This window comes from Protopterus annectens, chromosome 6.part1, assembly GCF_019279795.1.
Source record: "Protopterus annectens isolate FY-2018-M chromosome 6.part1, PAN1.0, whole genome shotgun sequence".
In the NCBI taxonomy this organism is placed as follows: domain Eukaryota; kingdom Metazoa; phylum Chordata; order Ceratodontiformes; family Protopteridae; genus Protopterus; species Protopterus annectens.
In genome coordinates, this window is record NC_056738.1 from 287,267,816 (window position 1) to 287,280,287 (window position 12,472).

The following is a 12,472-nucleotide window of genomic DNA, read 5'->3' on the forward strand; positions in this document are numbered from 1 at the left end:
GTATTCCTCTGCTTGTTCTTCTGGGAAAAAAATAACAAAGGAAAAGTTGAAGAAACTAGTATCCAGAGGATATACAATTCCATTTCTAATCCAACCCCACCCTCAAACTTGCCTAACACCTCACCCCATCAAAACAGATGGTAATAAAGGATGTGTTAAGCCACTAATGAAAAGAGTCATTCCATGATGTCCCACCAGACCACAAATGCTAAAGAAATTATTCCACATTCTTTTGGGTGCCAATGAAAACAAAAGCCCTCAGACCAATAATGGATCTTAGTTGCATAAATTCCTTTGCTCCAAAAGAAATCTTTCATGTAATTTTGACAGTATTTCCAGGCTTATCAGAGGAGGACTGGCTATACTATTCTGGCTTGTGAGACACATATTTCCACATAAATATAATGGCATCCAGGAGATGCTTGCACTTCCAGATCAAAGCCAGTCACTGTTAATACTAGACTCTACCCTTTGGTCTCACATCTACCTGCACAGTGTTCATCAGGTGTTTGCCTGCTGAATCAGCTCATCAAAACTGCAGAGGATAAAAATGTTCTCTTACACAGATGATCGGCTCCTTTCTACTAACTCCATGGAAGCTCTGATTTATTATAGACAGTACCTGCTCAGAATGTTTCATTTCACAAGAATAACTGAACCTTGCAAAGGTCTATTTGCAGTTACTCCAAATTCTTATTTTCATCATCTATACCCCAGTCACCACTAAGCATCAAGTGAATTTCCTTCAGGACAAGTTACAGATCCTGTAGGATACATTAGCTCGAATTCTTTCATCTCTGTGTCCGTAGATCTCTGTTTGAAGACAATGGGTCTCATGGGACTAATAATTAACATGATACCTCAAAACCTTGACTGTTCATGAGTTCTCCAGTAGACTGTCAAATTCCAGTGGCTCCATATGCTATAACATTAAAACCTCCAAAGCTTGTAGGTCCCATCCTCAGTGGTGGCTAGACGCAACTGATTTGATAGCAGTGAGGGTATTTCATATTCAGGCACCTTATGCACCAATCATAATGGATACCCCTGTTCTAACTTGGGTGAGGGGATAATGCAATGAGCCAACCATCCAGGGTGCCAGGTCATCTCAGGAGAGGTACATCTCATAAATATGTTAAAGATGAGTTTTGTTCTATTAAATGCTGTAAGACTTTCAGGGCTTCCTGACACAAGGGGCCATAGCTATATACACTGACAATATGCAATTGTGGGGTAAATCATCAAAGGACTAATTTTACCCACTTTTTAGGTGGCAATGATAGTCTGGCAGTGGGCCTTCATTCCTACTGTTTTCTTAATATCAAGAGCATTGCATTGGATGTTAATATTCTAACAAACAGACTCAGCCATTGTTTATTAATGGCATATAAGACAGTCCACAACAAGGAACTTTTCCTGGCACTAGGGCAAACTGCAGTCTGACCACTTTGTATTCCAATCAAAAGTACACTTTGGAGAGTTTCTGGTATCTCTCATCTAGTAGAGGAAAGTATGGCTGTCACACTTGGGTTAGCATGATGTTTAAGATTTTCACTTCGCAAGCAAAAGGTTCAGGATTGATCCTGACCTCTAGCCTATACTTGTGTGGAATCAGGATGCTCTTCCAATGTCTCTATGGAGTTCATCTCACCTCACAATAACATGATGGATGTTTTCACCTCAAACTCACCTGAAACTGAACTGAATTATGGGCCACAGCTAGTGTGTGGAAGAGCTGAGTAGACCAATTGCTTCAGGCAATAACTGTGATGTTCAGTATCCTCTAGGTAACAGAACATGGATCACAGACTGCATGCTGTGTCAGGGCTAGAGACTAGATGGTGTAAAATTGGCTCTAGGTGATTTCGTCATCTAAACTAACATCTCCAAAAGTGGACATTGTTATTTGCCAGTAACAACTGGGATGAAGAATCAACCTACTCTAACGTGCTCCATGCTAATGGTGGTTAAAGTCTAAGTGCCTTTAATGGCCAGTGTATGCTGTCATATAACCAAGCAGCCTTAGTTCAATAACCTAATGGCAGATCAATGTCCAGGTTACTGAGATAGCTCTGTTAAGTGAAAGCCTGATGTAAAGTCAGTCATCATACTGAACAAGAACTAAGGATTGTTGCACTCAGCATAGGTACACTGACAGAACACAGCTTAGAGGTGAATGACCTGATGATAAAGAGGAGACTGAACATCCTGTGTATGCAGGAGACAAGATGTAAGGGCAGTGCAGCAAAGCCACTTGGCTTGTGATTCTGAGTCCACTACTCAATATGCAGAAAGACTAGAAATGTTGTCGGAATTTTAGTGAGGGACAGGCTTCAAAAGACAGCGAGGGATGTCATCAGAATTAGTGACAAACTTATGACAATCAGACTCTCGTGCAAAGATATGGCAGTATTCATAATCTCAGCCTATGCCCCACAGCAGAATTGTGATACTGAGAAAAAGAGTGTTACTTAGGCAGCATTTGCAGGACCTACTAAATAAAGCAGGACAGCATTAGTTGGTGGTGAAAATAGGAGACCCGAATACTCATGCCGGGACAATCAGAACAGGATAGGAGGACTGCCTGAGACTACATGGGTGGAGCAACAGGAATAAAGGAGGAAATGCCATTCTAGACTTCTGTCTGGCAAATAGGTTATGGTGGCCAACACATGGGTGAGCAAAAGAAACAATACAAAAGCCAGATAAGACTTTCTTCTACTAAGGAAAGGGCATTAGGGTGAAATCAGAGATGTCAACATCATTCCCAGTATGAAACAAGATTATGCCTACAGCATAAGCAACTGGTGGCCACAATCAGCTGCAAGCATCTGTCAGTGAAGGCTCTAATGCCAACATATACTAGGCGGAAGACCTGACGGGAGCAAAAAGCACAAGAGGTCAAGGAAATAATTAGGGTTCATGTACCATGAGAAGAAGAAAAAAAAGGTGTAGTTGAAGAATGGCAGCATCTCAAAAGAATGTATGAAGACTACAGAACAGATATGTGGCCAAGCCAGACATACAAATAAGGTACATAAGGAAAGATACTGGTGAGGTGCAGAAGTCCAAGAAGTTATAAAAAGAAAAGAGTACAGGAAAAAAGTAATAGACAGAAACGATGACCAGGCTAAGAAGGAATACTAACTGGCTAAGAACAGGCAAAGAGGGCACTCACAACAGCAAAGAAGGCATCAGAGGTACTCTTTCAGCTTCTGGAAAGTGATTCAGCAGCTAGCACAAAAATCTGTTATCAAGTTGCAAGATAAAAACAGACAGATAAAGAAGGCAGTCATCAGATACCTTTCATAAGGGATGCCAGCAACAACCTGCTCAACACTCCCACAGGGCATCAACAAGGAGATGGAAGGAGTATTTAAAGCAGTTTATTAATAAAGAAAACTCCACAGCCAATTACTGTCACAGACACAGCTTACTATGAACTTGGAGAATAAGTGAAAAATAGCACTAAAGAAAATGAAGTCTGGGAAAGCAGCAGGCACAGATGACATCACCATAGATATGCTTGAGATTGTTGGGTGAGTTAGGGGAGAAATAACTCCTGTGAGTACCCAAGCATAGGAGAAGAAAGGCTTATTACACACGACTGCATAATCCTAGAGCCAGTGTACAAGAACAAAAGAGAGATTCACAACTGTGGGCAGTAAAGTCGTATCAACCTCCTGTCAAACTGTATGTGTGTGTTTGATAAACAAATATGCAGAATAGAAGACAGAAAAACAGGAGATGAGCAATTTGGATTAACATCAGGATGCATAACAAAAGAACTGATGATTGTAGAGAGACAGATGGTGGAGAAGATGCTAGATATGAGAGTTGGAGACAGCATATGATAAGCTTTCAAGAAAGCTGATCTGGGCAGTCCTGCCATGGTTCAATGTCCACAAACAATGGCAGAATTAGTTAAAGTTACGTACAAAGACCAAATGACACAAGTATGAACAGTATATGGGAGGGAAAGAAAGAGAGACAGTGTGTGTGTGTGTGTGTGTGTGTGTGTGTGTGTGTGTGTGTGTGTGTGTGTGTGTGTGTGTGTGTGTGTGTGTGTGTGTGTGTGTGTGTGTGTGTGTGTGTCTTAGCTTTAAATGAGAGTCCACTGTTGTTCATACTGGCAATGGATTTCATCAGCAAACAGTTTAGTGGGGACGTATCAACAAAACTGCTATATGTAGATGATGTGGCATGACAAGCAGACTCTGTAGAGGAATATTAAATAACAGAGGAACTGAATGCAGAATTAAAATGAAACTGAGCACAGAAAAGACAGTTGTCATGGCAACAAATGGGGAACTCAGTGGAAGCTAAAAACTGAAAAACTAAAGGAAAATAGTGGAAAGGTTTAACAGCTTCAAGTATCTGGGAGGGATGGCCGAGGAGGAGGGAAGTCTAAATGAGGAGGTTACAGCAAGGATCTTGGGGGCTGCAGCTAACTAGTACAGTTTGTCAGGGGTAGTGTGTGACAGAAGAATGCCAAAGAAGCTGCAATGCAAGACGTTCACAACCAGTGGTAGGACTAGTGCTTTCACTAAGGCAAAGGCACCTGGGCAGTGAAGGCAGAGCAGTTAAGGAAGCTAGAAGTGATGAAGATGAAGTGCTGAGATGAGTGATGAGATGCACACTGTGAAACAATGACATCAGAACAGAAGTCAAAGGATTTTCAATTGCCGAGATGGTCAAACAGAACACATTACAATGGTTCAGAAACATGTTCAGGAAAGCAAAAGAATCTACTGAACAGGATTTAGGAGAGACAGAAAGAAGGCAAGAACAAACAAGGATGTCCAACAAAGAAATGGAATGTGAGAGAAAAGGTCTGTGGCAGTCAGGTATAATTATTGAAGAAGGTGAGAGAAAGGCACTGACTTAAGAGAAGTAACAATTAATGTGACACCCTGACCCATGTACAAAATATGGGGAAAAGGGGGTTGATGATAACATCCAAGGGTTAACCTAATTATCCCCTTGTGTACAAAAGGCTTCTTGCTATCCTCTACGCTTCCATCATTTCCTGTGAAGAGGTTCATTTAGAAAGTCAGACCTCTAACAGTCAAGGTTATGCTCACAGCTCCCTTCAGTTCTCATCAAACATGGCTTCCCTTGTTCTAGCCTCAACTTCTGGAGGTATTTTACCTGTGTCCCTTCAAGAAGCTGCTGTGTCATCCAAAAGACAAATCCCAGCTAGGCCTTCATTGTCTAAATATAACAGCATGCCTTTTCTTGTTGAATTGACAGCCAGCAATTTAGCAGATTAGGAGAAATCATTTCTTTCTTACAAAGCTCTCCATCCCAAAATACATACAAAAATATGGACCTCCTCATTCATTCCAGTATTCAGCAATGGTCAGGACCCTCTTCTGTTTTTGAATACCTCTAAGAAATCTTTGATTCAAACCTCAGTTATACTTCCATTAAAGTTCTTATATCTTCCAAAATGCACATGTCTTGCTTTGCTTAAAGTTCCCAATGTTTTTTAAATGACACCTCTCATACTAAACCTCCCCTAATGCAGACACAGTCCTTATGGCATTTTCTTCATACTAAAATGTATACAATGCCTCTTTGTGAATCCGCTGTCACTGCTGAATTAATGAACCTGCTCTGAAAACTACATTTTTAGTGGCCATTTCTTCAGCTACATGGTTTTCTGAGTTGCAGGCTCTCCTATCGGAACTTTGTTGGTGATCCATAAAGGGAGGCACCCTTAGAATGACCACCCATTTCTGTAAATTGCCGCTGAGGATTATGCATAGTTATTATGTGGAATTTGGCCTCTGTTTACAGTCTCCAGAGAGAGAAGGGGATTTTAGTAATGTGACAAGGCATTATTAATCGCAGGCATTTGAAAGCAGAGCTGAATATCCTCACTCTGCTGCACTATAGACAACTGCTGTAAAGTGCATGCAACAGAATGCAAGGTGGATACAAAGTTTACACAATGATTTGCACCAGAAAATCATTAAAGTAAATTTAAGTAAACTAATTCCAACTTAAATAAATCCAAATGGCCACTGATTTCATAAACTTTAAAACCTCAATATTTGTAACCTCACTCCAGAGCAGGACAACTGTTCTTTCTGCAGTCTTAGTTCTCAGAATACATTAGATTATGTTTAAATACAGATTACATAGTAAAAGGAATAGTACTAGAACTGAATATGATACCTTTTTTTTTTTACACATTACAAAGTATGTTCTCAAAAAGGAAATATTACGTAAATAACAGAACAATTATTTCTGAAACCACTCTTCTGCTGGCTATTTTAAGCACCACTAGTTCTTCAAACCATGCAGTCTTTATTCTATTCTCAGCACCAACAAGAAAAGAGGAAAGTCTTGTGTTCTGCTTTTCTGATAGATGAAATGCATGCGTCATTTCAGAAACTGTACAAGATACATATACATACTGCAAAGTAAGGCCATACTTTTCTAGATTTATTCTCCCCAAAGAAAACAAGTTAAACTGCAGTCATCTGTACTTACAATACTCAAAATGTTGATGAATATGAACGCAGTCAAAGTAACAATTATGCAAGCTTCAATTATTTCCACACTTTTAAAAATAAGCACACATTTCCCACAACAGCTCTTAAAGAAACCAAGATGTTCAGAAAGGAAGCAACCACTCACAGTATGCATACAGACCCTTCCAGACTAAAATCGCAAACCTTTATCATTCTTCAGTTTGGGTTAGTAAAACCTGTTTAACTTGCATGGACCTTTAAAAGCTACTATATTCTCTAGAATCCATGCCATCAAAAAGAAAGATGCTAACAGTGGTGTGCCTGCACCACAACTTACCCGAGTGTGTCCTGAGATGCCCTGTTAGGGCATCCCGCCGCCTACAGGCATAGCTGCAAAAGGGGCATTTGAAAGGTTTCTCTCCCGAATGAAGTTTTATATGCCTCAGTAGATTCCCTTTCTGTGTGAATGAGGCACCACACTGACTGCAATGAAAAGGTCGTTCACCTGTGTGAAAGACAAAGATAACAATATGAAATAACATGTTGCATTACAAAGGACAAAAAATAAACAAACAATGGGAAATAGACACAGTCAGGATGAAAAGGTATTTGTTCTGTTTATGCATCAACCTACACGTAGTTAATAAGCATCAAAATATTTACTTCTCAGTTTTTACAAAATTTAATGCACAGTTTAAAAAAATATGAATATGCATCTTAAAATGAACTCTAATCTTATGCAACAGCAGATAATATTTGTTAATGTTAACCACAAATTGAAAAATTCTATCACTTTTATTCACAGAGTAGGCCTAGGCAATCTAAAGTGTCTCAAGCATCAACTCCTGAGTAATTCACAATGAAAAAAAAAAATGTGTTGGGAGGGTGGCCTAATGGTTAAGGTGTTTGCCTTGCAAACACAAGGTGCAGGGTTTGAGTCTCACAAGGGACAATTGGCTAGGCTTAAAATGGCTCGCAAGGGCAGTTAGCTTAGTACTAATCTATGAACCTATATGCCACACTTACTCACAAAATGGAAGAAAAAGTGAAGCATCTGAAATAGCTAATCCCTCCATTACTGAAATATGTGGAAACCTACTCATGCTGGTTTTGCTTGATTTTACTGTATGTCCAGCATATGATAAGCAAAGTACAGTTGTGTACACTCACCATAAATGTAGATGTTCGAGTGTATTCACTGTTGCAGTCATCACACTTGGGTTATCCTGCCAGGGGTAGCCCTCAGTCGGCCTGAATACCAGAGGCTTAGTATTTCTGTGTCAGTTGCTGTTGCTCCAGAACTGACGTCAGGTCGTCAGTGGTATAAAATCAGGCAGCTGACGGCATTACATCAGTTTTTCTTGCCCTGTCAGGAGCCCCCAAACAGGAAGCTAGGTTATGGTGAAAGAACACCATCAGTATAAAGTAAATACCAAACATTCCCTGTAAGGATTGAGAAGAGACAGCGAGAGAGAGATAAGGGGGATGGAGGGTGGGAAACCAGGACTGCAACAGTGAATGCACTCGAACATCTACATTTATGGTAAGTGTACACAACTGTACTATGTTCTTCGTGTTTCACGGTTGCAGTCATCACACTTGGGTTGATTCTCAAAGTTGAAGAAAAGGGTAGAGGCAGTCAAGAAGACTGGGGGGCTGGCTAGGATGCCCTGTAAGACTGCAGTTTCAAGGTGGAAATGCTTGGTGAAGGTATGAACAGAAGTTCATGTTGCAGCCTCCAGGATGTGCCTCGTAGGGACCCCTCTGAGAAAAGCTGCAGAGGTGGAGGTTGCGCTGGTGGAATGCATCCTGACCCCCTTAAGGGGTGGTTTCCTGTGGTGTCTGTAGCAGAAATGGATGCAGTGTGCTATCCATTTGGAGATTGTTTGGATATGGCCTTGCCCTCTGCCCCTGCTGCAAAGCTGACTAGCAATTGGTCAGTTTTCCTAAAAGAATTTGTCCTATCCAGGTAAAATCTGAGGTGTCTGTGCACATCTAGAGAATGCAGAATTCTTTCCCCCCTGCATTTGTGGGTTAGGGAAAAAGGTGGGCAAATTAATTGATTGGTTGAGAGCCACACTGGACACCACTTTAGGCATGAAAGTTGGGTTAGTCCTGAGGGAGACCCTGTCAGCATGGAAAATGATGGAGTTCTACAGCCATGAGTGCTTGTAGCTCTGAAACTCTTCTAGCTAAAGTGACGGCCACAAGTAAGGCTGTTTTCCAAGAAAGGAATTTTAACTCAGCTGAAGCTGCAGGCTCAAAGGGGACTAGTGTGAGCTTTTCCAACACAAAGTTAAGGTCCCAAGCTGGGGTAGGAGGTCTTCTGTGTGGCCTTAAATAGTTAGCCCCTCTTAGGAACTGTTTGTTGACAGGGTGAAAGAAGAGAGGTGGCTCTGTGCTGTAATGAGCAGAGATGGCAGAGGCATGAATTTTAATAGAAGGATAGGCCCCTGTGTAGTAGGTCTGCTAGGTAATCCAGGATGAGAGGTAAGGAGGGCTGTGCTGTTTCAGCTCCTTTAGCCTGGATCCAGGTGCAATACCTTTTCCACTTGTCAGCCTAGGATTTTCTAGTACTGGGGCATCTGGCCTCATGTATAACATCCAGGACTTGTTTGCTTAGGCTGGCAGCTGGAGGAGAGGTCAGGGACTAAGTCAGGCTGCCAGGTTCAGGGTCTGTAATCATGGATTCATGAATTCTCCATTCTTCTGGGTCAGAAATGTTGGGATCTGAGGAAGGTGCCATGGTGGTAGGGGTGACCGGCTGCGCAGCAGTGGGTACCAGTGCTGGCGTGGCCAGTCTGGGGCAATCAAGATTGCCCTCGCTTTTTCCTCCCTTATTTTGAGCAGTACCGTTGAAATTAGTGGTAGAGGGGGAAAGGCATAGATTGTGAAGTTTACCCATTGGAAGGATAGGGATCCACTTTCCAGGCCTTGCTGTGAGGTTCCCTGGTGCAGAATTTGCTGAGCTGGTGATTGTTGTGGGAGGCAAAGAGGTCCACCTTCGGGATGCCCTATTTCTGGATTAGAAGGTTGAAGGTTCTGTGGTCTAGCTGCCACTTGTGTGGGTCTAGCAGGTTTCTGCTTAAGTTGTCTGCCAGAGAGTTTAGGGAGCCTAGCAGGAATTGTGCTAGCAGGTGAATTTGCATGGCTGAAGCCGTGTGCCAAAGAGTCATAGCGAGCCTGCAGAGAGGATAAGAGTGAGTTCCTCCCTGCTTATTGATATACCACATCACTGTGGTGTTGTCTGTTTTGATCACTAGAGGCGCCGGGGAGAGTAGGGGTCTGATAGCTGTCAGAGATTGCTGAATAGCTAGCATCTCTTTTTGGTTGATGTGCAGATGTATTTGATTTGGGCTCCAATGGCCCTGAATGCATCTGCCGTCCAGGTGTGCACCACAGGCATAATCTGATGCATCTATGATGAGGGTCTGGGTGGCGCAGGGTTGAGGGAAGGGAAGACCCTTGTTGTGGTTGCATGCTGCTGCCCACCAAAGAAAATCTTTCCTTAGACAGGGTATCATAGGTATGATAGTTTCCAGGTCCTGAGAGTGTTGACACTAAAGGCTTTTTATGTACCATTGCAGTTACCTCATATGCAGTCTGGCATATGAAATGAGTAAAATGCAGGAGGTCATGAACCCCAGAGTTTGCAGGATTTTCCTTGCGGATAACTGGGTTCTGGTGGCTAGTTGAGAGAAATAGCCTATCATGTAGACTTGTTTTTCTGGCATAAGGAATGCTATCTGGGATGCTGTGTCCAGGCTTGCTCCCAGGAATACAATTTTTTGACTGGGGACTAGTTTGGATTTTTTTTTAGTTTACAGTATACCCCAGGGAGGTCAGTAGGTCCTTTACAAAGGTCAGCTGCTTTAACAGCTTTTCATGACTGTCTGCCTGAATCAGGTAGTCGTCTAAGTAGGGGTAAATTTGAATATTTCTTTGTCTGCAAAAAGCAATGGCTGGAGCCAGGCATTTTGTGAAAACTCTGGGAGCAGTGGATAAGCCAAAGGGAAGCGCAGAGAACTGAAAGTGCATAGATCCTGCCCTGAAATGTAGACATTTCCTGCAAGATTCCCTGATTGGGATGTGCAGATAGGCCTCTTTTAGGTCTAGGGTGGCTAACCAAGCATCCTTGGAAAGCATAGGAAGAAGCTGCTGGAGGGTGAGCATTTTGAATTTTGGTATCACCAGGACGGTGTTTAGAATTGATAGATTGAGGATTGGGCACCAGGTGCCCTCTTTTCTGGGTACCAGGAAAAGCCTGTAATAGAAACCCTGGCCTATCTGGTCTGCAGGAAAAGGCTGTATTGTCCTCATGAAGAGCAGGGAATGGACTTGTTTTCTGGCCTCTGCCCACTGGTTTGGAGGAAGATCTGGGAACCCTTTTGGGGCTGGAAGAGTGCTGAAATAAAATTTGTATCCCTGGGACACTATGTTGAGAACCCATCAGTCATTGGTAATAGAGGCCCAGTTGTTTGCATGGGAGGAGGAGTTTTCCTCCTAGGGGCACAAGCCGGTGGGCAGATGTAAGGGGTGGAGGTGTAAAGTCATTGTGAGTTCTTTCCATAAGGGGGTGGCTTAGCACTCCCTGTTTTTGAAGTGGAGGAACTCCATTGCTTAGATCTCTGCATTCCCTGGGACTGCTGTCTGGGGGGGGGGGGTTGCTTCCCCTAGGTCATGTCTGAGCTGGCCTGGAGGGGGCTGGAAAGGACCAGTGCTTGGAGGGGCAATGCCTACTGAACCTCGGAGGCTGGACCTGTAAGAAGTCTTTAACTGTTGGCCTAGAGTTAGCTTTTTCCTCCATCTTTTTTAAGACCTCTTCTGCCTTGGTGCCAAACAAATTATCTTTGTTCAATGGTGCGTCCAATGGTTTTGATTTGACATGGTCTGGCAAGGTCTATTCCTTAAGTCAAACATACCTTCTAAGTACAGAACCAGTAACTGCTGCCCTGCAAGATGCTTCTAGGGTGTCAAAGCCATAATGCAAGGTGTGTTTAGTAACTTGGCTTGCAGGATGCATAAGCTCCTGTAATACTTTATTTTCTGCACAAGCAGGAAAGGTTGATATTTTATGTTTGAGGAGTTCCATGGTAAGTTGCTGGTATTTCAGCATGTGGAACTTACAATTTACTGCTCCAACGGCAAGAGGTGCAGAGGTGTATAATTTTTTACCCCATCTGTCTAAAGCTCGAGAATCCCAGTCTAAGGGGGTGGGATTCTTAGCTGTGGTTGCTTTTATTCCTTTAGGTCCTTGGAAGATGACCTCTGGGTCACCAGTAGGATTTTTGAAAAGGAATTTGTGAGAGTAAGGGACTCTAATACCTGTCATGTTTTCTGGGAGCAGAAGGAAGGGTGTCAGGAGTCAAACTGGATTCCATAAAGACATCATCCACAACATCCAAGACAGGAGGAATGGCTAAAGGTCTGTGCTGTGGTAAATCTAAGAATTCCCTGAGTCTCCTTTTGGACTGAGAATAGTCCTGATATTCCCATTGGAAATGCTCCCTTAAAGTATGTAGGGTTTCACCAAATGAAAAATCCTTTGGAGGAGAGGCAGAAAGAATGGATTCCTCTGCATCCGAATCCTCATAAGCAGATAGGGGTTGCATGTCTTCATATTCAGAAATCCCAGAGTCATCGGACTCCTGGTCATATAAAACTGCTGGGGACAAGCCACTTTTTCTTTTGGAAGGGGTAGGTTGGCTTCCCCTAATAAGCATGATAAGGTCTTCAACCATTTTAAGCATTTGAGATTGAGGCATGGAAGCAGGAGCCTGAGCTTGGGTCATCATTTTTTTAGGCATAGTTCATACCCTAGGGCCTTAGAAACTCAGTAGTTTCAGAAAGAACTGAAGACGCAAAAGAAGTCATCGGTTTGTGTCGGGTATCGGTAGTGTGAAGAACTTCTTCGGAAGTCGGTGCCTGCTCAGCGGCTCCGGACCCATCCAAGGAAGAGACATCCGCCGGATCCTTAGTCAAAGGAGGCA

The 12,472-nt window shown here is 42.7% G+C and overlaps 1 protein-coding gene across 3 annotated transcripts in view; it reads right to left on the minus strand.

Moving 5' to 3' along the window:
• IKZF2 (IKAROS family zinc finger 2) overlaps nt 1–12,472 on the minus strand; it is a 932,087-nt gene that overhangs the window by 362,915 nt on the left and 556,700 nt on the right. For all 3 annotated transcript variants that reach the window (XM_044075710.1, XM_044075712.1, XM_044075711.1), the window contains exon 5: nt 6,820–6,987. In XM_044075710.1, coding sequence (XP_043931645.1) covers nt 6,820–6,987 — 168 coding nt within the window. The remainder of the gene's footprint in view (nt 1–6,819; nt 6,988–12,472) is intronic.